The sequence below is a fragment of the Pungitius pungitius genome, chromosome 13, assembly GCF_949316345.1.
Source record: "Pungitius pungitius chromosome 13, fPunPun2.1, whole genome shotgun sequence".
Lineage (NCBI taxonomy): Eukaryota > Metazoa > Chordata > Actinopteri > Perciformes > Gasterosteidae > Pungitius > Pungitius pungitius.
The window spans coordinates 3,880,696-3,905,831 of record NC_084912.1 but is presented as its reverse complement, the minus strand read 5'-3'; the positions used below and the strand labels follow the sequence as shown (position 1 = coordinate 3,905,831).

At 46.0% G+C, this 25,136-nt stretch overlaps 1 protein-coding gene across 6 annotated transcripts in view; it reads left to right on the top strand.

Annotated features, from left to right (window-relative positions):
- Positions 1-25,136, top strand: part of ccdc88ab (coiled-coil domain containing 88Ab) — a 48,194-nt gene that overhangs the window by 4,610 nt on the left and 18,448 nt on the right. For all 6 annotated transcript variants that reach the window (XR_005119948.2, XR_005119947.2, XM_062566515.1 and 3 more), the window contains 9 exons: positions 4,758-4,866; positions 15,017-15,086; positions 19,194-19,252; positions 19,397-19,480; positions 19,651-19,791; positions 20,566-20,738; positions 23,891-23,972; positions 24,419-24,577; positions 24,912-25,058. Coding sequence is in view for 4 of the 6 variants with exons in the window: in XM_062566515.1 (XP_062422499.1) it covers positions 4,758-4,866; positions 15,017-15,086; positions 19,194-19,252; positions 19,397-19,480; positions 19,651-19,791; positions 20,566-20,738; positions 23,891-23,972; positions 24,419-24,577; positions 24,912-25,058 (1,024 nt within the window). In the remaining 2 variants the exon portion in view is untranslated. The remainder of the gene's footprint in view (positions 1-4,757; positions 4,867-15,016; positions 15,087-19,193; positions 19,253-19,396; positions 19,481-19,650; positions 19,792-20,565; positions 20,739-23,890; positions 23,973-24,418; positions 24,578-24,911; positions 25,059-25,136) is intronic.

The window sequence follows — 25,136 nt, the reverse complement described above, 5'->3', positions numbered from 1 at the left end:
CGCCACTGGGTGACGAGTGAGCGTCTTTTGTTGCAGACCATCAGATGAATCATTGGATTCTCTGGTTATTGTTGAACCAACTCATGGAGGCCTCGTCGTGCTCGTGCTCTGCTCTTTACGCCTTTGTTGCTCAGTTTTTGTATACTACCAAACATCTGGCCACATGCAGGCCGCTTTTACTTTTTCTTGGTTTTCCAAAAAGCATGCGGTAGCTTACCTTGAATAAAACATCTGTCTAGGTATTTAAGAACGGGACGTGATTGATTGTAATCAATAAAAATAGTTCATGCACATTTTTGCATCTCCTTGATCTCTTTGCCTTCGCCGTCTGATTGATCTCCCTCTCGCTGACCTCCCTTTTTTTCTTCATTTCTCAACGCCCCCCCCCCCCCCCCCCCGCTCAACTCACTTTCTTCGACTTCCTGGAGACATATTTGGGATTCCGCTGCCACACTGTTCGATTCTCGATTTTCTGTGGGGCCTCTCGTCAAAGTGCCGAATCGCACATATATCCGTCATCTGTCGTAATCACGCCTGTCCCCCCCGCCGTCTATCTGCGAGGAGGATGCACATCGAGTCGGGCAGGAAACGGCAGCTGTTGAGGGGACCTTGAGAGGATGGAAGTGTTTAACAAGGCCGTGAGCCGAGGACGCCTTCAACCCCACGTGGACCCTTTTGGGGGTGGGGGGTTTAGACCCAGGTTTCTCAGCCCCTAGCAATTCAAAGTTGAACTAAATAATGCCTTCTCAGCTTTATTTGGGTGTTCCTGTGCTTGGGTCATTGCACAACATAGCCTTAGATCTAGTGAGATTGGTGTTTATTTTTCAATTTCCTATTTCCCCTAAAATATTTAATCATACAAGCCAAATGATTTAATTATACAAACTCAACACTCCTCCCATCTGCTTCAGGTTAGAAGCTCAGGGGGCCTCATCCCTTCTGCTCCCTGGAAGACCTTTTTTTTTTTTTTGCTGCAAAGCATCTGCAGGAAGTGTTGAGTTGTTCATTAACAGTAGCTTCACGTTGAGAGTTACCAGCAAGGTCGAATTAATCAGTGACAAAGTACAGCCAGAAAAAGAAAAAAGGAAGTCTGTACATCAGAGAAGTGAGTGTAGCGTGACCTTGTTATCACCCTCAGGGAATTGTTTGGTTTAGTGAGTAACCCATTGAGTGGCCGAGCGATTCCACTTATCATTTGAGACATTTTAGCACATCTCAATGTATGTGCTGGTAGTCCAGCACAAAGCAACGCATCAGATCTTTATCCGGTCGGGCAGGGGCGCGTTTTGGCTTCGGTCCCTATGGATACAACGGCACGGCCCGAGGAATGGGAAGAGGCCCCCTGGAAACAGAAAGACAAAGACAGGAGAGGAACGAGTGCATGAAAAGCCAAAACAAGGAAGTAAGCGGAGGCGAGAGGCGCATACCAGTGGTCAGATTCTCACTGGGCTTTTTATATGTTCACACGCTGCTGTTCTCATGGGGGGGGGGGGGGGGCACAGTGAGGGATGACTGAATAGGATGCAGTCATCTTAAACATTAGGTCTGACTCCGCGTTATGGCCGGGTGTATATAAATATAAATGGCAACACTAATGGGTTTGTGTTTTGGTTTTTTTGTAAGGTCAGCCAGTGCTCTAATGTAGTCAGGTAACAAGATTTAATTTAATTTAGGGGCTACATTCCAATGTTTGGAGCTGTCATCTTGCTATAATTTTGATCTGGATAATTCAGTGTCTGTGTCTGTTCTGTGAGGTATTTGGGTTAAAACGTTGTCATTTGGACCTTTTCATGTTGCAGTTTCTCCAGAGTGGGTGACTACCAGTGTTGCTCTGAGGCAAATTTACATTTTCAAATGTGGATGTTTGCAGAAAGGGATCCACAGAATTACCCTGAGCTGAACCGTTAACATTAGCTTGGCTGCTAATAACCGCTCACCACACTGCTTCCTCTTTCTGTAGCTGCTGTGTGTGTGTGTGTGTGTGTGTGTGTGTGTGTGTGTGTGTGTGTGTGTGTGTGTGTGTGTGTGTGTGTGTGTGTGTGTGTGTGTGTGTGTGTGTGTGTGTGTGTGTGTGTGTGTGTGTGTGTGTGTGTGTGTGTGTGTGTGTGTGTGTGTGTGTGTCCCTGCTATGTTTGTACAGTGCAGCTCATAAGCTCTATCCCCAACACGTGGCCAAATGAAGCCCACATTTCTTTGTGGGTGTGCATTTAGCCCACATTGTGTGTGTGTGTGTGTGCCTGGCTGCCCATGCTGACTGTAACGCAGCCTGTCATATTTAGGTTAACACTACTCTCTAACCTACCCAGCCAATCAGAGCCGGGAGAAGAGAGGAGAAAGCTCGGTGGCCCCTCGACGCGGCGCCGGACGGGCCCATCGAGCGGCCGCCTCGCTGCCCGGCTCGCGGGTCGTCTGCCCCGCCGTTGGCTTTCTGCCCGCCTAATGCATTTGTCCATTTAAAGCCTCGTGTGTGTGTGCTCCAGGAGCAGGAGACTGGGAGGGAGGCAATAAGGACGATGTTTGACCTCCGGTAGCGTATAAGTCCCTGTGTTAATGCGCTTGCTGATCCACGGCGGGGGGGGGGGGGGCTGCCTGGCACGTGCTCACAGTGTGTGGCGCCAGAGCCCGAAGAACGAGGGACGTACTTTGTGTATTAGTCACGGTTCTGTTGATGTGGTCGCCATGTTCTTGGCGGACTGGGGGTGAAGGAATGTATGACTGGGCAACTCTTTCTATGTGTTTTTCTCTCTCTCTCTAAGAGACACACACACACCTCATTCCCCACATCGCCCTCCTCGCCCTGACAGGATTACAACCTCCTGTGCTTTTTAATTAACGGGTTAAATAGACCCCCTACTATGGGCCTTGAAAAAGGGGCTGAGTGTCTGTATGGAGGCGAGGGGGGGGGGGATGGGGTGGTCACATGATTGTTCATCTAGACCAGTATTAGAAAGAGCCCTGTGTCCTTCTGATTAGTGGGGGTGTGTGTGTGTGGGTGTGTGTGCGAAGGCTGATTAAAAGAGTAATTAACACTGCCACACTGCTACGTTTTCAAATGAGCAAATGGAAATTTCTTTATTTTTAATGATTAATGAAACCGTAGGATATTTATATTTGATTATAAGACAGGTTTTTATGGCTTGGTTTGATTTGAAATAGGTCTGTTTCATCAGTCTCCATATAAGCAGAGCGGCAGCCTGGTAAAGTGTTTGGGAAGAAGTCCCCCGTGACTACGAGCTTTCACCGAGCTGAACGGCCTTGAGGAAGATGATGAATCCTTCACCTTTTGACCTCTTCCCTCAAACAGAACAAGACAGACTATAAAAAAAAATCCTGATTTATATTCAGTCTAAATGTTTGTTTTTTTTCCGGATCAAGCTATATTGAGCCGTACAGTCGCGTTAGATTGAGCGCAGATGCAGACCGGCACACATATGCATGACTACTCATGTGCTACACACTGCATGCATGCGTACATCCCCAAGCAGCCTGGGCTCTCCTCCCCCCCTGCTTGGAGCATGTTGACACTCATATATGGGTCACAGGATCCATGCTTTGAAATCTGAAGAGCATATCATGAGAATGAGAGCAGCTCTTCAGTACTGGTGGTGTAAGGCTACACAAGAACCAAGTACACCAGAAGTGTTGTTTTCCCAGGCAAGGCAAATGTATTATGAATTAACTACAGGTTGTTTTTATGGAGGCTGGTGAGATTTTACTACTTTTTCTCTTGGGCTTGTGCACGGTAGTCAAAGCATGTTTTGGACATCTTGATGAATTTGGTAGCAATAATTCCCCCCTGAAACTGTACACACACACACACACTACACTGTTTGGTGCTCAGTGGTGATGGATCTTATTTAGCTTTGAATTTAACAGGATGCCTGTGCCTCACACACATATTTAAAGCATGCACAGTATGTAAGTAAGTGTCTGTCTGCTACTTGCTGAAACCATATGAAATAGGAATTTCCCTCAGGGGCTGAGTAGTTATCCCATTAAGAGCACATGTCTGGCATAGGATTGGTCTGTTTAACTTGTAAACATGCAAAAACAAACTATATTATTCAGATATAAGCAGGTAAGAAGCCCTGACAGGCTGGTTTTTAAAGGGGAAAAATAATTGATAGCTGCATGGATTGCTGACTAGCACCGACCATGGAAACCCACCTCTCTGCATCAATTAGGTCCACTGGTTTAATGCGCTTTGAGACAAAACCGGGTCTGTTTTTTTTGTTTATTTCCATAAACATGCAGGCGGTAGTGTGGATTGTTGGACACCAGCAGCCAGAGAGGTGCGTTTGTGGAATGTTTATAATGGGTCACTAAAACATGTTGACACCCGTGATAACATCAGACGTCGTGCACGCTCCTTTCTAAATGTCCTTCGAGGAGCACGAAGTTAGGCGCCCACACGGGTTCTGCATCCTGCAAGAATCCTGCAGAATCACAGAAATACTCGCTGCCTTTAACTTGCTGATGGAAAAACCGGAAACGACACGTCTGGCAGGTCTGAAACGTTGGAGCCTCCAGCTTTAAGGGGCGGCAGACGCATGCAAGCACAGCCGGGTTCTTTGAATGCGTCTGGGCTTTCTTTAACGTGGTTATGCTACCGACCCGGACGAGGGTTCAATATCACTGTGCCGCCAATGATTTCAGTGTCTGACAAAATGTTTGTTTGTCTTCAACCAACCTTCAATCTTTGCTACGAACTGAGTTTAAATAACTGTAACATCTCCCCCCCCCCCCCCCTCTTACAGAAATCCTAAGGCCACTGTGCAGAGGACCAACAAGAAGGTGAACAATGACCCGACACTGCGCATCCAGAACCTCTCTATTCTCATCAGGCAGGTTAAAGGCTACTACCAGGTAGGGTTGCTCTCTGCTTCTCCTCTTTCTGCTTCAACTGGGTTCACGTTGAGATGAAGGTTGCGTCATCCGGTCTGAGGCTGACCCCAGAGTAGAGCCGTACACTATTAAATGTGGCCGCACATGCCACAAGTCACTTGGCAATATAGACGGAGATGTATATTTGCACATGTGTGTCTGTGACTGTGTGTGATGTGGTGTTGTGAACACACACCCCCCTCCCCTCCCCCCCCATATCCAGATGCCAGAGATGGCTCAATAAATACACAGAGACGTCAGCAATGTGAACCGCATGAAGCCACTGAACCGCCTCTCCTGCAAACTGGGAAACATCCGTCCCTTTAATTACTTTTCAGTTTCAAATAAAAAGAAAAATGATGCAGCTAATATCTTCTCAGATGATGACCTGATTCATTTTGTGAGAAGACCGCTTCCGAGAGATGAGAACATAAAGAAGTCTTGTCTGATCTTCCGTCTGTGTTCACTCCTCAGCACAGTTGGTTAACTCCACGTCCCCCACAGTTAATCTGAACATTTACCAAAAGCAGGATGTGAGGAGCAGTCAGAGATGGAGGAAAGCGGAGCCCCTTGATAACGACACAACAGATAGCGAGAACCACACATCGCTAGGGATCAATGCAGAAGAAGTGTCTGTAGACACACTATATACACACACTATATGGCACTGCGTCAAACATCTTTGAGTTTAGAACTCGTATTGGAGGCTAGATGCCAAATAGATGATGTCATCTTAGACAGAATCCATTTCAATCTCTATGCCTGAGGCTATAAACATTTAAAAACAAATCTAGATATAATGTATGAGTTCTGACCATGACATTGGATCCTGAAATGTCCAACTGACCCCTAAGAATCCTGGGTAATGACTAAGCCAAAGCCTGGCTAGGCTTGATAGCACATGATGCTAGTTTTCTGTAACTGTGTAAATCTTCTCGTGAAACCTGTGAGTGCAGTGAGTTGAAACGATCCAGAGATGTGATTTCTGAAATTAGCTGCAGCCGCGTCTCCACTGTGTTTGTGATGAGCAGGAATTGAGCGTGACCCAGAATGCCGTTGGGACTTTAGGAATGTTTATGTCCAACCAGTCACACTGCCAGAGACACGGATTTCCCAAACCTCAGACCTGTATCCTCCGGGGCTGTGAGGACTTACTTATCATGTAATTAGTATTATCAAGTAGGAAATGGACAACGTGCTGAATATCATTTATTAAAATTTAAATTACTTTAATTTACTTTTTTTTTCTCACTTTGTATAGTTCCATCCTATTTAGGCCCAGAAGTCAAGTGAAGAGTCTTACTGGTGGATAATTGGTTTGTTAGATTTAATTCTCCGTGGTCCTAAACACCCTGTTAATCACTCGCCATCTGATTTAAACAATCAGCCTGTTGTGTGGACTTTGTTGCTGTAAGCCCACAAAAGCCCCGCTAGGCCGTTGTGTTATTATCCGTCTGTGTCGATAAGTAGTGACCCGCAGAGCCGGTGGATGGAGAAGAGTTAAAGGAGGAAAACCAGTTAGCGGCGTGTGTTTGTTTTTCATCCCTGAATCCAACATTTTACTGCAACCTTGTCTCGATATTTCTGAAAATACAAAATGTTCTTTGCTATGATGATGGTAACAACGGGGCAGAACCCCTTCCTCCGCGGCGTTTGGATGATCTTCAGTCATTGTCGCTTCGTCGACCTCCTGCTCACACTATTGTTCAGCCACTCGTGTCTGCTGGCTCACAGTAGACCACCGACCGGCTAAACACTCCCCTCGCAGACGTCTTCTGCCCCCTTTTACGGGCTCTCGGGGATCTTTAACGACTGTTTGTAACCGTCAATGTGACGAAAGCCAGACCGCATCAAAATGTGCTCCTCAGAAAAGGAATTAGTCGCTTGTTTACGCAGGGATGTCGTTGCTGAATAGTTACGGTTGTATGACGTAATAAGCCAGGCGAACCTCGCTACTGCTTACGCCTGGAATTCTCTGCGTTCTTTCATGCGGTTCCCTTCCATCCGCCTCTCGCCTTGTCCTACGAGCAGTAGACCTTCAGGGACGAGACGAGTTGGCTTTACTTTACTGCCGCCATCATTGCTGCAGCTAATCAACTGAAAGTGTCCAGTGGAGTGGGGGGGACGACGACAGGGTGCACTTAGTCAGAGTAAAGAGACTCACTCAGATGGGTGACGCTCAGAAATGCAACAAACACTAAGAAAGGCACCAAGTGCGAGTGACGAGGACAGGCGGCCTGTTCAATGAATGGGGACAGACCCCTGAGGAGTATGAAGCAGACTGGGACATTTTGACTAAATATCCGCACAGAGCTCTTTACAGAATCTCAACATTGCTCTGAACACAGTTGCTGCTTCAGAGTCAAAAGGAGCCGGTTCTTATTGGGGTCGTGAGGAGGGAAATGCTCTTTTGGTATATGGTTTTCCTGCGGTTCAAATTTCCAGACGGAGCCACTCAGGTCCTATCGGCTAATGGACCTAACATGTTCTCCATTTCATCGTCCATCTCTTGCACTTCGGAGGAGGACGCGGAGCGAGCGGAAGCCTCCTATGGTCTGTTGCTTCCTGTGATTCAATAAATGGATTCTGACTTGAGACCCTTTTTTAATTAGATTTTCCCAGGATGGGTCTAAAACCACTCTGGACGAGGATATCGCCTCATGTCAACAGAGCAAATGGTCGATGTGTTTTTAAAGGTATATATTTAATTCATGGAGCCTAATGGGACACACCTAAACGTAGCAGGGGCTGAATTCACTCACATATAGTCGACAACGCGGGGAAGTGGCGCCCATAGTTATCTTGTCTCTTTTATAAAAGCCCTATATTTCATTTAGAGTGTCTGGCAGGTCAGCAAGGGCTCAACAGTCTCCTCCTCTTTCTTCCCTCCCCCCCGAGGCTCTTCTGGTGTCAAGAGATGACTAATTCATTAACCTCCTTGAACCATCGGAGCTACACAGTTGAGGACGTTTTCTGGGACTTCCCTTTGTCCCTGTAATCCCGTGTGTGTGTGTGTGTGTGTGTGTGTGTGTGTGTCGTTTTCCACACGGGATCGACTTTGTGCAGAGGTTGTGAAATAAGAACAAGAATTCCAATAGTGACATTTCTCATTTCACGGCCCTCTTGGGAGGAGCTCGATCAAAGTCTCTGTCATGGTTCTGGTGCAGTAGATTGTGTAGGAGGAGGCGAACGTCTAGACAGGCCTCAGACTTTGATTTCGGTATCTGGTGAGCAGATTAAGGCTGAGCAGCTGTACGCGCGTGTGTCTGTACGAAGGCACGGCGTGTTTTTAGCGCTGCACATTAGCGGTCGTGATGAGGTGACATATTTCCCATCTCTGAGGGTAAATCTGCACTTCTGTTTCCCCCAGTGGAATATTAACTTTTGTGGGTTTTCAGCCTTTTCAGTTTGATGAAAATGATATCAAAGCTCCCATGGATTCTGTTTATTCTTGATTTAGTTTTGTGATTCTATTGTGCATCTTTTCCTGCTCCCATCCTGAAGAAAAAAAAAGAGGCTAAAGCCGCTGCTTGTGGAACAGAGAGCGGCTGTGTGTCCTCTGCGTGCCACTGCTCTGGTTTGGGGTGTGGCGTGGACCTCAGGCGGGAGCTCGGTTGGGACTGTTTTTTAAAGGGGGACAGAGGGCGCCATTCATGCTGAGCGGGCTCGGCCCCAAAGCTTTGCGAGGTTCTTTGGCACAGCTCCGAAAATAGATGATCAAGGAGAGATTGCGTGGCCGTCTTAATCTGTTTTTCAATAGTTGGCATTTCTAGGCAGAGTTGAACACATTTAGTCAGTTAAGCATTAAGATGAAGAAGAATTATTGGTACTGAACTGTTGTCTGGTTTGGGTTTCTTTCCGTCTTCACAAAGCCTCACAAAGAAGCTCTGTGGCCGACAGTGTAACACAGATGCACAAAGTACACTCTCTTAACCTCGTTCATTGTGCGCACACAAACAGACCAACACACACAAAATCTGCTGCAACAATCTGTATGGCTGTGTTTTCACTTAATCTAAAGAGGAGGAAATGTTTTTATTCCAGCTTTACCCTCCAGCCAGCAGTTATTTGTGTTACCTTCAAGTAGAACCCAGTCAAAACAAACACATGCTAGTGTTTTTTAATGTTCAGCCTGGAATTCCCCGTTGACTTGTTGTGTTCTTTGGGCTCCTCTCGGGCATCAATCAGTTTATTCGGGCACATGCTACTAGCTGCAGGCTAAACACGTGTTGTCATGCACACTCACATGCTAGCTGGTCTGAATGTCCTGTTGACGATAGCGTAGCAGCTAGCTAACTAGCTAGGTTTCTAAACAATCACACGGCCTCACTAATATTTCTAAATGGAGTACGCTTAGGGGTTGTAGTTAAGTTGGGAAAATATGGCTCAGGCCATAAAATAAACTTAAAACTTCTATCTTTATGAGTTTGAATATGTTGCCAATCTCTACAAAATGTTTTTGCCAGTAGACAACCTGGAAACGCACCCACTGTTCTGGTTTTAAAATGAGGTTTCTTGTGATGAAATGTCAGCTAATGCCGTCGGCTGCGTTGTTCGCCTGCTCGCTGCAGACAAGCTCTCACTTATTCCGAGACGTATTTGTCAGGCGCCGACGTCCCCGCTGTTTTTTTTTTTTTTTTTTTTTTTTGCACTTTCAAGGCCTTTTTACGTGGAGTGCCGTACCCGTTTACCCCGAGAACCACTCACCAGTCACATAATCACAGCCTCCACCGGCAAACAAACCGCTCACCAAAATAACGCGGTGTGCATGTGCAGCAGCAACGATGTACACTAGGCTCCCGTGTGCTGAGAGCGGGTTATTTTTAGTCACATGCAGGGTTTCTGTGTTAAGGGAAAGCTGGGTTCTATCTTTCAATCAGTGTTCTGAACAGAACAATAAATCAAGCGGATTAAAGGGAGTGTGTCTTTAAACATTGGATTCTCACACACTATGCAGAAAACACATGTCCAACAGAGTTGATGAAACGATCCCCATCAAGCGGCAATAATTGTGTCTACTTTAAATGTAATAGAATTGACACATGTTGAACTTTTCCAGTGTGAAGCAGAGCCCAGGGGTGGGGTTGGGTGGGGCCTTCGCAGCCCACCTGCCTCCACCTTTATTGAGTCGAGCAGCAGGATGAACCCGTCCGCTCGTCTTGCCTCAGGGGCCAAAGGCACTCTAGCTGACAGATAACAGCAGAGAACAAAAGGAAGTCGGGTGCTAATGGCTCGTTCTCTCCTCCTCCTCCTCATGGAAGAGAGGATCCGTCCATCTGGCCGGCAGTAGAACCCGACCGCTCTCCTCCTCGCTGGAGTTTACTGCTGAGCCAACGGTTGTCAGTTCACAGCTAATTAACTGGCAGTAAAACAAGCTCATCAGCTTCATTTCACCTCTTTACTTCTCAAATTTGCACTTAACGAGACACCGTGTGATTAATGGAATAACTTTCAGAGTCCTTCTGAATTTGTCATCATGCATTTTTTGTTAAGAGCTCGTTTATCTTTTTACTTTGAAGTTAAAAAGACAAAGTTTGATATGTTAGTGTAATTAAACCACATGAAATATTACAATTTAGAGAAATCCAAAATTGTCTAGCGTTGATTTACTGGAGAAATACGGAACCGCAGTGCGCCAAGCCCCCTTTTGATGTCTTATGGTGCTGAACAGCAGGACAAGTTCTCCTTTGTGTGTGTGTGTGTGTGTGTGTGTGTGTGTGTGTGTGTGTGTGTGTGTGTGTGTGTGTGTGTGTGTGTGTGTGTGTGTGTGTGTGTGTGTGTGTGTGTGTGTGTGTGTGTGTGTGTGTGTGTGTGTGTGTGTGTGTGTGTGTGCACACGCTGCGAGGGAAAGCGGAAGAACACTTCTTCCTATTGTTGGTGGTAATAATTATGAACTTTTCAAGTTCATAATCTCTGCAGTATTTCAGCAGGAGGGAAGTCCGCAGTTCAGAGAGAGAGAGAGAGAGAGAGAGTGAGACTCCCTTGCATGGGGAGAATAAACCCATCTCCTTGTTTCTATGGCAACACACCATGTCTGCAGAATGGGTGTGATTCAGGCTTTCCTGGTTCAGGCGTCATCTGCACACACACACACACACACAGCGGCAGCACAATTAGCTTCCTGTTAAAACACAGCGGAGCTTGTGCTTGGGTGGATGGATGTGAAGGAGTACCGGCGAGGTGTGTGTGTGTGTGTGTGTGTTTATTTATTGGGGAGGGCTGGTCTCACAGACGGGGCTCCTGTGTGACAGAAACACAGCAGCCTTGTAATCTTTTCCACTGACTCCACCATGAACTTACACAACTTCCGTCTGTAAGGGCACATGAACTATTTATCATGAACACTCGACTCTGCAAAAGCCAAGTGTTGCGTTTGCAACCGTTTGTATTTCTGTCAAACTGATGGTTCAGCAGACTCCTCTCAAATGTCGGCACACCTCCATTCAGCCCACATCTAGCTCAAGACAATAGAGCAGGATGCTGACCCCCCAAATGATTTCGGTTTTGTATGTCTGCCTCATTATGCTCTTAAAAAATCGGATAAATATTCTTTAGGAAATCTTTTCTACGTTTTGAAGTGTGGATGTCAGGGATCGCCTTCCCAGAGGGAACATCAAAACATCCCTGGGGGGGAGGGGGACCGATCAATATCTTTGAGAAAGTCTATACGTAACAGACCCGCAGAGCTAATTTGAAAACCATATCAGGCTTCTCGCATGACCATAAAGGCACGTGCACAATGCAACGTCTCCCTCACCAAATATACTGATACTCAAGCTCTCCTTTAACCAGCATCAGTCTGTCTGGTGTTGAGGAGCTGTGAGTCCTGCTGGAATCAATAATACATCAATATAGTGTTGGAATAGGGGGATGGGGGCAGCATGGGGTAGGGTGGGGGGGGTTGTAAATGGTGAGAAGATGAGGCAGCTCTGCCTTGCGTGCCTGGAGTGAGAAGTGTTGGAATCAAAGCTGCATTGCTCCTCTCGGTCGTCCGACCCCCACTCCATTTCTCTTTTATCCTCCCGTCATTCACTCGCTCACTGTGTGAATAATGTCTTTTATTTAAAAAAAATATATAAATCACTGACTCATCTCTCTGTCCCCATGTGTGAATTGGATTTGGTTAGAGGGGGAAGATGGAGAGTGACATAGTGACTGAGCCGAGGACGTTTCTGCTGCCACAGCTGCAGCCGAGCTCGCCATTTGAAGGGCGTGTGAGTCTGCGTGTGTGTGTGTGTGTCTGTGTGTGCGCGCGCGCGCGCGTGTGTGTGTGTGCGCACTTGCATGCCTGTCGGCGTTTGCAGCACATCACTGTGACATGATCAGTGTGCTGGCTGGTCTCCCTCCTGCAGTTCCATCATGTTTTATGTATGGGAGCTAAGCCTTTGCCGGCTAATCCAAGAGGCATATTAGTGGACTGTAGTTTAGCTTTATTAGCAGGCAGCTAATCCTCAAAGCACGTTATAACCCACATCTTTCAAATGACAGCCCTCTTTTGGACACGCACTATTTGACTGGCAAACTGGTCTTGTCTCAGTAGGGTATGCATCTATATCTAAGCATCTGCATCCAAGCAGTCTGAGCCTTACAGTTGGTAACTGCTGATTTAATATTACTCTCCATCAGGCATGAGATAGACGTTGGGCGGCTCTGTGCACATTAGCTGGCTGGGTTTCTCTCTGCAGGAAAGACCCACTGGTGTAATGCTGAAATAAACGTATGATCCTGCACAGCTCGTTCCTCTGGAAACTCTCCAACCGATACCTGCACTGAAGCCCTTGATGTCGTCTGCGTTCGGTAAAAGACAAACGCTTTAATCCTTAACAGTGGGAATCTTTTATGGAGGGGGGGTGTATGGGAAGAGCTAAAGCAAGCCTGGTCTGACGTGTCGTGCCTGGTCTGACGTGTCGTGCCTGCACAGCGAACACATGCCGCCTTCGCAGGGGGCAGGTGTGAGCATGTGTTTGATGGGGCGCAGTGGTCAGCAGTTGGACAGGTGGTTGAGGAGAATGTGTGTGTGTGTGTGTGTGTGTGAGATCCAGTTGGGGTTCTCTTCACCGTGGTGATTCATCATTTTTGACCATGTGCATTAGGATGTTCAATCCTCCACCGCTTTCTCTCTTGCAAAGGATTTAAAGACTGGAGGGTGACTCCCGGCCCCAATCCTTTTGATGATGCATATTTGTGGTTTCTCTGCAGTTTAACATTTTTTTTTTTTTTAATATGGCTTGGTGATTCTCCCCAAAGCGGCAGTCATGAGCTCTACGTGGCAGATTGGCTTTCAGGCTCAGCACTTTCTGTGAGGCATCAACTGTGGCTCTCTGAGCCGCGCCGGTGATTCTGTCTGACGCTTGTTGAGTCAATCTGTGTCAGCCGCCAGACGGGGGGACACTTTGGTCCTTCCTGACTGGAACTACGCGTCATTCGTGTCGGGGTCACCACACAATGTCAGATTTGATGAATTATTTTCTGTGTTGTTATTTGGCACGACAGTATTTGTTAAAGTCTATGAATTTATGAAACATTTATTCACTTCTATTTATGTTCTGCTGGACTTTTTGGTGTTTTTTTTAATCATGTTTTTCTCGTGACCCCCTCAGGGGAAACCACAGGTCAAATGGGGTCAGCTAATGTCACCGTGACAGAGAAAATAATTAAATTGAATTACCATGACGGGCAATGAGTGCCGCTCAAACACCGAACTTCGTCTGACTACATTTTTTATTTTTTTTTAACGAGATATCATCAAAGATGAAAATGTTGATATGACTGCATGTGATTCACCACACACATTTCATGGATCTCAGATCCAAAATCATCAACACGGGGGTGAGCAAATATACACAAACAACACGTAAACAGTACGATATGCAACATACTGTAGCAGTTCCCTTTTTGTTTGTCGCTCTGTTGCTATCTACCCAAAAACCAGATGTGAGCAACGTACTGCAAGCCCCAATAAGGTTGAATCTGAAGTTGTGTGTTGAACACGCTGGCCTTGCCACGGGGAAGCAATGACTCATTTAGGTCCTGCAAACAATAAGCTCATTATGAACAAATTCATTGTTATGGGAGAAAAGAGGAACTGTTAAAGAACATGTGAACACTTCACACATCTCAGCCAAGAGCAGCTGTCCAGATGAGAAAAAAAAAGACATGACTTGGCACAATGGCCCGGTTTTCCTGGCATTTTCAATTGGTTCATCTTTGTAGAGGATATTTTAGGTATGAATTCGCTCTGTCCACGTAGTCAGAGCAAATTCATCAACCTCAAAGTTATCACAGTTGTGGCTTTATTTTGTTCCAATCAAAACCTCCGGACAGACCTCTAATGATGAGGTAATATATGTATACGGCAGATGGTTATGACTGGAGGGGAGGGGGGGCCTTTATGTGGAGGCGTCAGCAGTAACACGCGTACAATAGACGAACTGTCGGCTCTAATGAGTTCTGTCCACCTGATGGCAGAGAGACAGACATGACATACGAAAGTGTGCTGCCCTTTGTGCCCTTAAAGCCTTTTCTTTTCAGCACAACTGCGGTTTGGACTTTGTTTGGACTGCTCCAAAGGTCGGGACTGCAAAAAAAAATATTTACCCATGCGGTTGACGAGTGATCGCCTCCATCGACAATTTCATAATGGAGTGCCGTAAAACAAATTTCTGTTGTGGCTGATTTGAATGAACCCATTGTACAAGTTATTTCTGTGTACTCTGTGTTGGTGTGTGTGTGTGTGTGTGCGTGTGAACATCGATGCGTGTGTCTGCTTGAACGCTGTATGTCGCAGCTCTAACTTTCAATGCGGTCTACATGATTGACACGCGAGCGGACGGGGCCCTGCAGCAAAACAGACACCAGTAATTTAACTTGCATAAATACCACCGTATCATGCAAACGCACACGCACACACACACTGCTGCACATGAGACATTACCCCAATTGATACCACTGTTTAAAGGGAAACCCCAGGCTTACCACTCACTGTCACTGTCTTTGATGGGAGATGATTTAATGGTCAAATAGCCCCGAGGATCGTTGTTCTGGTGTTGTGTACTGTAGTGCCGAATCAGAATCACTCTGCTTTCTTTGCTTTCATATAGTGATCTCTACTTTTTTTTAATCTCTACTACAGGATACCCTCCAGCAGCTGGTGATGATGCCTCTTCCAAACGTGCTGGTACTCGGCCGCAACCCTCTGTCTGGTGAGTGTCAGCGTGCTTCGCAATATCATACGGATTTCTCCAGTAACTCGATAATTAGCCGCCTCTTTGGCGGTCATTTATAACTCACAATTCTGAAACTGGGCTTTCAAAGAAGACTGTGAACTCTGCTGCTTTTCTTGTCAAAATGATTACATCAATGCGTTGGTTACAATTAGTCATTAACACTAGTCAAAAAACAAAAGAAGTGCAAATGAGAGGTCTTAAAACTGTTAAACTCTTAAAAATGCTGTGTACTTTTCTCACCTGAAAGGGTTCAAGTGTTAATGATTTCAGCAAACACAGACATCGGATACGTTTGAGCGGCTTCAATGCAACATTAGCACAGCGTCAAGTGTTTGTGTTTCATGGATAGATTTCGAGCAGCTTAACCTCTGCAGCCCTGACTGCTACCTGATATCCACGCGTGACCCCAAGAGGAACGATCTCGTAGATAAAAGGAGAACTATGTGTTGATTTTAAATCAATTACGAGCATAAAAGCCCCAGACTGCAACACTACAAGCATATTGGATTTGCTGTTTATACTTTTTTGACAAAGCGTGTCCACAAAGAGCTGCATCGCCTTTTTGTGTGCACCTCTGCCACGTAATCGGCAGCTCCTCACAGAGAACGTTCCTCTCGGCAGATGGAACGGGCTCTAAACCCCGGCCCTCCCTCGGCTGCTGTTGTCCCTCTTTCACCCACCGCCGTTGCTTTTATATGTACGTGGCCGCTCTGTGCTCACAGTTGCCCAGCCTTAATGAACAGAATTTCCCAAATAATATTGACAGCTCGATCTACTGTACGCCGATCTTGCAGCCTTTTACCCAGGGGAGGAGGGGGGAGGAGGCTCACAAATGGCTGAAGTGTGAACACTAGGGTTGACCCAACGCGGACGGGACGAGTGTGGGGCAGCTCCGGGCAAGTGGACCGGAGAGCAGCAGACAGGGAGAATTAAGGCTGCATTCCTCAGGGGGGTTGTTTTGCCCTTTTCCCCTCCATCTCGTCAGATAATCAGTCAGTCGGTCCGACCGGTCTGACTCTGCGGCTCCGGCAGATGGAAGTCATTGGCCATGTGGCTTTTATTATGCTCTCGTTAGGTGTGTGTGTGTGTGTGTGTGTGTGTGCGCGGGCGCACTTGTTTAGTTGGGTGGGGGGGAGGGGTGTGTGTTCTAAACTGTGAACAGTGGGAATGCACTGTTATACCCCCTGGCTGTGAATGACCTAAGATACACACTCCCTTGTGCATGGATGATGTGTTTAGAGAATCCGCTTGCGCACACGCACGCACACACACACACACACACACACACACACACACACACACACACACACACACACACACACACACACACACACTCGAAGCAATTATTATGGCCCAGCATGTGCAGGGATGAAAAGGTGGTTCCAGCTGAAAGCTCCTCCCAGTGGTCAGACCCCTCTTTTTAACAGTAGCAGCAACAGGAAAGAAGCCTGTAGATGCAGTGAGGAACCGAGGGGCTTCACAGCTGTAGATGTGAGCAAAGAGCAACTTATCCAACAAAAATAGCAGCTCTCACACCAAAGAGAGTAGACTGACTTGAGTTGTTGTGTGTTCAACTGAGATGTAAGGTCTATTATGCATTTTTGTATTTAATCCCTTTTATTTTGTATGACCTGAAGCCGGCTCGGGGCTTCTTGTGTAAAAGCAGGTTTTTTTTTTTTTTTTAACCACTTGACACTCCATTTTGTCTTCCCGAAGCACATATCCCCCTAAAAATAATCTGAGAATAAGGTCCAGCCAACTCCATCCTCTGAATGTACTCTGGCATGCGGTCAGAGCCATATCACACTGCTTGTACCAGTTCTGACACACAAGTCCTAGGGTCCTCACCGACTGCGTCCATCACGGGCGGACGAGGAGATCTTTGGTAGCAGTTGATTCCACGTGTCTGCAGCCAAACTTTCTTCTCATTGACTCACATCCTCACACGCGGATTAACAATGGCGTGGCAGGAAGAAGGGTTAGTCAGCATCCTCGTGACCTCTTGTCTCCTGCTCGGAGGATAAAGCGGGGAGGAAGGAGAGGAGAGGAGAGGAGGGGGAGGAAGGAAGCCCGGACGAGCGAACGCAAACACTTGGGAGGCGCCTGATTGATTTGTAACAATTGTGGAAGGAGGGAAGGAAGGAAGGAAGGATGGTGGATGAGTGTCGCAGAGAATAAATGGATTGATGAAGCCAGTGTGGATGAAAAAAAGGGGGAGACAGGGAGAAAAGAGGACGCTAGCAGAGATGGCAGCGCCTCCTCGATGCCTCCTCGCTGCTAAAAGGATATTTCTCCTTTCTATTTCCAACCTTCCGTATTTTCTTCCTCCTCTCTCTCCCTCTCTTTATTTTACTGTCTCTCTATTTCCAGATAGAATTGGAATTATCCATCCTACAAGGGTCCTTATCTTGCGTTTCCTCACTAGACTTTCTGAGCTAAACCCGTTCCCCGACCAGAATAGGTTCCTGCAGCTCTAATAGTGCGCCGTTAAGCCCCCCATAGCTCTGAGAATGAAGTTTTATCTACAGTCATCCTTTTGCTCTTACTCTGTCCATATGCTGAATATTTCTTATATCCCGAGTGCAGGAGCGGATTACGGGTTTGTAGGACTGACTAAGCATAAATCGGTGACATCCTGGTGACTGATAGCAAACCTACTTAACAGCAGGAATGGAAATGAGGGGATTTCAAAGTGGATGAACGGCGAGAAACCCAAGTCTTCATTTGAGCTTTTCCATCAGTGTCCCAGTTCACGCCCTTAACGCCGTGTCATTTGTGTCTGGGTGCCACTTTAAACTATTTAATCAAGTTAGTTATGCCTTTAACTAACAAAGTTGATGTCTTCAAGTTGCACGTGTCCTTGAAAATAAATATTCTTTGGGTTTTGGTAACCACTACAAAAACCTTTTTCTTTTTGAAGGTGGGTTTTGAAAAGCTCCTGTAAAAGAGGAATGGAACATAATCCTATTTTAGAAATGGGAATAATGGTTTTAGACTCAGCCATTTATAGTGTTTCACTCGCCTGTACACACAAAACATAACAGAGGTAGTTGTTGAATGACACATCCCCGATGTCTGAAAGGTGTGTGTGTGTGTGTGTGTGTGTGTGTGTGTGTGTGTGTGTGTGTGTGTGTGTGTGTGTGTGTGTGTGTGTGTGTGTGTGTGTGTGTGTGTGTGTGTGTGTGTGTGTGTGTGTGTGTGTGTGTGTGTGTGTGTGTGTGTCAAGGCTTTAGTTTTCCAAACAGCTGGGATGCAAAGTAACCTGTGGTGATATCACCGATTTGGCCAAAAGTGCAATGGTTCGGTTTGTTTAACAAAACAATCGGACTCTTTTCTCCGATTGAGACAAACCATTGTTCATCTGATTTAGATTTTCATTCTAAATAATTTGGAAAGTCCCACAAATTGAGAAGTCAGAGATAAATGTATGTCTGCCGCTAAGCTGATGATTGGCCCTTTAAACTGAGCAGAAACCGACCACACGGCACAAAACATGCTGTCACTAATCTGGATTTATTATTATTATTAGAGCCCCGACCATGTTCGCACTCACTGCCCCCTGGGCCACATGATGAGCTGGCTTATCACACACACACACACACACACACACGCACACCTTCACGAAGGGGAAACACAGTCCTGGTATCGACACACTCACAGCTTGCCATATACACCGTAGCACTTGGGCAGTGTAACACACTCAGACACCACCTGGTTCACTGTTGTTCAGGAGCAAATCCCCACGATGAGCTCAGGCCTGTTGAGCGCGCTAGCAGCTGTTGTGTGGGTTTCAGCCGTTGCTGACAATATGTCCTGACATGTGGAAGAGGACGGGAAAGTTCATTCCCTTCAGTCATCCACATCGTGGCACTGTTACCAGAGAAGCTGGTTTTAAAGAAGTCTATCCCTGTTTACGCCTTTCATCAATCTGATTTGTATTTATTTAATTATTTGACACGCACCGGTCAAAGTCTACGACATGATTAAAACATCTGTGAACAGAAAATTGAACAGAATGTAAGACAAGATCGATTTAATGGTTTTGCTATCTTTTTTTTTTTTTTTTTCTTCCAATCTTTGTAGAGCAAGGTCTGGAGGAGATGAAAAAACTGTTGCTGCTGCTACTGGGCTGCGCGGTGCAGGTACGAGCACTGTTCCCTCCACCGAAAACACTTTAATCAAACGCTGGTGTGATTCAGCCACCTGGTGCGGATCGTTCCGGGGGAGTCGTGAAGGCAGTAATCATGTCTTTGTTCTCCCCCCCCCACGCCCACCTCTGTGTACAGTGCGAGAAGAAGGAAGAATACATCGAGGGTATCCAGACTCTGGACTTTGACTCAAAAGCTGCCATAGCATCCCACATCCAAGAGGTAGTTAAAATATGTCCCCTCTTAGACCTCACTTAGCGTTGTTACCACTCACTTAAAGGTCACTGTGCTAAAAGTGGAATGGTTCATTCTAAGATTTCTAAGTGTCATGAATTCAATTCTAAGGACTAAATTATGCAGTTTACCGATGAAGAGTTGTTTGGGGTTTTTAGGTGACTCATAATCAGGAGAACGTAGTGGACCTGCACTGGCTGGAAAGTGGCGAAATGCCTGCAGAGGACCTGGACAGCCTCTCCAGAAACCTGGCTTTCCACCTCAAACGCCTGGTGGACGACAGGGACACGCAGCTGGAGGTAATAACACGTGCGCATGTTGTTTTTGTGGATCGAAATTCCATTAATCACTAAAGCAGCATAAGCTCACTAGCAGTAAATGGGTACAATAGAGAAGGCATGAATGAGTAAAGAGTAGGTTTCTGTGTTTTTAACTTTTCTTTCTCAGGGGGGGTTGTGGCTTTTTTTCTGGATGTTAAAGTTCTTTGAACAGGGATGAAAACGATGATCTATTTCTAGTCTGGTTATGTGGAAACTTTTCCCTTTTTTTATTGTTACCACAAAAAAGAAAAGGGCAACCTCAGGAAGTAAGGGTTGACTGTGTGTGTACTTTTTACTATTTGCGTCATCAAATAAGTTTCCAACCCATAGGGTGCAGATGATAGCCGATTTGTGTGTGTGTGTGTGTGTGTGTGTGTCAGGGACTCTAATAGCCTCCAGATTATCACTCTGTAGTCCAGCCGCTCTCAATTAAAATCCCATTTCCTTTCTGAGGCAATAGATCAAATCGTGGCTGTGTGTGGGGCTTTGAGTGTACTCTTTGCCCTATTGCCTATGTTGCGATTGGGCAGTGGGGGGGGGGAGAGGGGTGCTTTGGGTGAATCTGGGGATCGACTCTGCTCTCTGCATGAAGTCCATGTGTTGAATCCTACTTCCAGCTGCCACCGTTGCAGGAAATTAACCCAAACACCAATTCAAAATTTGTTTTTTTTTTGCAGTATGTTGTACTCTGGTTTTGAAAAATCATAGCTGACATATTTTAACTGCCTCCTCCCGGCTGTTCCTTCCGTGCAGACGATAGTGGAGTTGACTCAGGAGAGAGACTGCGTGCAGCTGTCCCCACTGGCTCCCTGTCCCACCCAGTCTCCCGGAGACTCCCCCAGTATGAGGAGGACCGAAAGCCGCCAGCACCTCTCTGTGGAGTTGGCTGATGCCAAGGCCAAGATCCGCCGGCTTCGACAGGAACTGTGAGTGCCCGTCCTTATCAGCTAGATACAAAACAAATATATATATTTATATTTATACATATAAATTAAAAGATTTTAAAAGATTTTCCTCCCCCCAGCCCCGATCTAATTTAACAATAATGACACATCAGGAAATCCCAACGGTTTTAAATCACGGAAAGGCAACAATGTAAGCAGTGGAATTCTTCATCACATTCCTGACGGGAATGCTCTATGAGTGTATTCTCTTAGTTTTTATTGGTTTGTTTTAATGTCTTCATCCGGCGCTCAAACTTGAAAGGATGAGTAATGAGACCAGCAATCCATTTCCTTCCTACATCTCCATTACTCACATAAGACCATGCTTTGTGACGTCATACTGCACTATATACACACACACACACACACACACACACACACACACACACACACACACACACACACACATTGTTGACGCCTTTTAAATTCTGCATGTGAATTATAGAGCTTCCTTTTTAACGTGCTTTCTAAAGTAAGACTTGGGCTTAATGGTCAGCCCAGACTAGTTAGAAGAGAAATATTTTAATGTTACACAAACATCACATGTGATTGATCAGACTGTCTTTGCAGAACTTGAGGTATTGTGTGCTTCAGTCTGTCCTGCTTTGTTTTCAAGATTTCAACGACTGGCGTGTCGGATAATGTGTTGCTTCTACTTCAAGTGAATAATCGTAATGCTTTGGCGGATCTGTTTTCCAATGTAGGAGAACATTTATCACCATAGGAAGTAGAAGGGTATTTAAACGTGGTGTCGTGATCATTTTTATCTCTCAGAAATCCTAATGTTTTCTGTCTCCTTTGTATTTAGCCCACACACATGCCATTGTCTCTTTTAACCTTATGGTTCTTTAACAATTGGTTGTAACTCACATTGGATTGCAGGTCACATGAACACTGGTCCGAAATTCATCACTGTAGACACCTCTTACATCAAGTTGATTCTTCAGTAGAGACAAAAAGCCAATGAGTTGCATTGTTTTCTGGTTGCCATGGTGTTGATTACTGGTGGTTGCAATGGGCCGAACAGGAGAAAAGAGGGTTACTTAGTCGTCCCCCTCACGTGATGCAGAGGAGTAATGTAGTCTCTAGTGCGTGCGCTGTTTGGGCTGGTGTTGCACGGCCCGGTGGTCCCACGGTGGTCTGTTTGTTAACATGTCGGGTGCAGCCATGGGTTTCTGGCTGCTCCCCGTCGTCCTGTTCAAGCTCAGACACACTGAGTTCAAAACCACAGTTCGAGACACACTTGGGGGCACAGTCTGAGACGTTGTTCTTCTCGTCAGTGTTAACCCGGGGCCCAGGCTAAAAATGTATTTCGTACAAATTCCAGTAATTTAACTTAAATGTCTGGTGTTTGCTTTGAATACAAATGTATTGTCTACCTGTTTTTCAATTGTCATGCTTGTTTAGTTTTATTTTTACAGGTTTGACCTGGTGTTCAGTCTGTGGTTGTTGTGAATAAAGTTAGCCACTTCAGCAGATGATAATATATTTGCTGTTTAGTCGATATTCAACAGCCTTTAACAAACATATTTATGTAAATCTTAACAGCAGGGTGAGGAAGACTACCAGTTAGCATGGAAAATGTTGCCTTTTGTTTCTTGGCTTTTCAAATTGAGCAGTGAGCAGCAGCAGCAGCAGCAATAAACCTGTTTGTGACGACACCATTAACATAAGCAGCAGAGCCAGCTGCATCCATAATATGAGCCCACCGCTAATCTGCTATTCTAAAGTTGACAGGTGTTTGAGTAACCGGGGGAGACGGGGGGGCTGCTGCACCAGGGGAGGGGGGGGTTAACTGATGAATCAGAAGCGAGTGAAGAGAAACCTGCCTGCATGTCGACTTGTACTTTCCAAAGAACAGGAAGCAGGTGAATGAAAGAAAATGAGAAAAGGTGGATGCCTTTTTGCATATTGAGATGCAACCCAAGTCCCCAGAGAGCTGCAATCAAACAGGCTGTCAGATGTTCAGTGTTGGTTACACACACACACACACACACACACACACACACACACACACACACACACACACACACACACACAGAACAACATCTCAGAAATGCATTTGTTTTCCATCAAAGCTGTGTGACACATTGTCCCTCGATGGTTTGAAGGAGCTGGGCGAATTCTCACATACACACACACACACACACACACAAGATCAAACATGCCCTATTCGCTGTCACTTAAAACAAATGGATACAAGAGAGATACAATAGATACATGTTGCAACAAGTCAAACTTTCTTCTCTTCATATCTTTTTAAGAATTTCCTCCAGAATCGAGGGAGTTAAGGGGCTTCAACCCGAGGGGAAGATTTGCGTATGTTTTCCCACGAAGTAGTCCCAGGACTCTGACCTTTCTTCAGTTTTCTTTTACCGTCGTCTTTCCCCTCACTGTTTGTCCTCGTGTGTTTGTCCTTGTGTGATGAAGGCCGTTTATCCGTAGCTGAGTCGAGGAGACAGGAAAGACATTGTGCAATGACCATCACAGCTCAAACTGGCTATTTTTACTCAAGAGAATGAGTTATCTGGGGTTACTGATGTCTTGAAAACATTTAAATAGCATATTTCTGTCTTTCAACAAAGGCCTATTATGCTTAAAGAGGATGTGTGGTGCTAACAGTAACTTTTAATTTAGGGGGCCTGTATCTTATTAAAATTTCAGTCTGACAATGTAACTTTGAGGAAAGAGTATCTTAAACTCTATTGCATTTCCTCATTAGTGAAAATAGTTCATAGGAACAACCAAAAATATTATCGAAATGCCTCTTTACAGAAACTAAAATACTTAAAAGTAAAGTTAGGCCAGTGAAGTCTTTTCGGTGGATCATTTAAAACTGTGAAACTATGTCAATACTGCTTCTCCCATTAAACGATTCAGCTGCAAGCTGTGAAACGGAAACAGGCCTAAAGGAATGTCCTTGTTAACACTGGGTTGGTAAAGCCGTTGCCTGTGTCTCTCTGTCTTTGTCACAGAAGCAGAGGCACAAACTATCAGTTTTCTTTCCCTTTTTTTGCTGCGGAGAAATGGTTATCTTTCTTTTTGGACCTCATGGTATTGTCTCTGTCATTTTTCTTTCTAGCTTGCACCCTGCCACCCTGTTTAACTGCTCTCCTTCTTGGCCTTTTTTTCAGGGAGGAGAAGAGCGAGCAGCTTTTGGACACCCGGCAGGAGCTGGAGAACATGGAAGTGGAGCTCAGGAGGCTTCAGCAAGAGGTAACGCAACTTGGTCCCAGTGATGCCCACACACCTACATGGACACAATCATTCACATGACCTTGCCCTCTTTGCCCCGAGTACTCTGTGTCCACGGCTGCCGGGCTCTAATTAGCTAGCTGGTGACTTAGCTCATTACAGGCTATTAGCGCTATCTTTAGTCCCAGCAACAGACTCGCGCGGCTTGTGATTTTGAAGACGGCAGCAGGCTGACAAACTAAATGCCGTAAACAAGTTGAATAAGTTCAGGGAACGGAGGGCTCGTAGGTGCTTGGGGGATTTTGGTCATGGATGGCGTGTAGAGTTTGTTCTGTCCAGTATGTGTACATGTAACAGACTTGCTAATCTTTTAATAATAAATAACAGTGCGCTGGGTGATGCTTTGATCCATGATTGCATGTCTGTTCACACCTTACATTCTACATTTGGCCCGTCCACTCCCGCAGAGCTACCAGTTGGTGTCGGACGCTCGATCGGCGCGGGCCTACCGCGACGAGCTGGACGCGCTCCGAGAGAAAGCGATCCGCGTGGACAAACTGGAGAGCGAGCTGAGCCGATACAAGGAGAGGCTTCACGACATTGAGTTCTACAAGGCCAGGGTGGAGGTACACAGCTGCCTGCGCAGTTTTTCCCTTTCAGCCATGACGACAGCGCTTGTTAAAGCACCCCTCGCCCACCCTCCCTCCGGGCGGGGGGGGGGGGGGGGGGTAATTTAGCAGTCTGTTGCTTGTAACATAAACATCTTCATTTTAGCTGGAAGTGGCCATGTTGTGAACCGCATATGCGACCCATAAAGATCATGATGCATCATCTTGTGATATACATAATTGATATATTGAATTCACAGGAAAAGTTTTTAAAACTGTATGCTAGTCTTGCATACATAGTGTCTACCCAATTGTACCCTCTGTTGATGTGGTGTTTTTTTTTTTTTGGTAGGAGCTGAAAGAGGACAACCAGGTCCTGTTGGAGACAAAGAGCATGCTGGAGGAGCAGCTGGATGCGACCCGGAGCCGCTCCGACAAACTGCACCTTCTGGAGAAAGAGAGTCTGCAGCTCAAATCAAAGATCCATGACCTGGAGATGGTGAGGCGGTTTATAGATCGGCGTCTTACAACGTAAAAAGGCCATGATGGCATCTCATCGGTCAAGTGTTCCGCCATT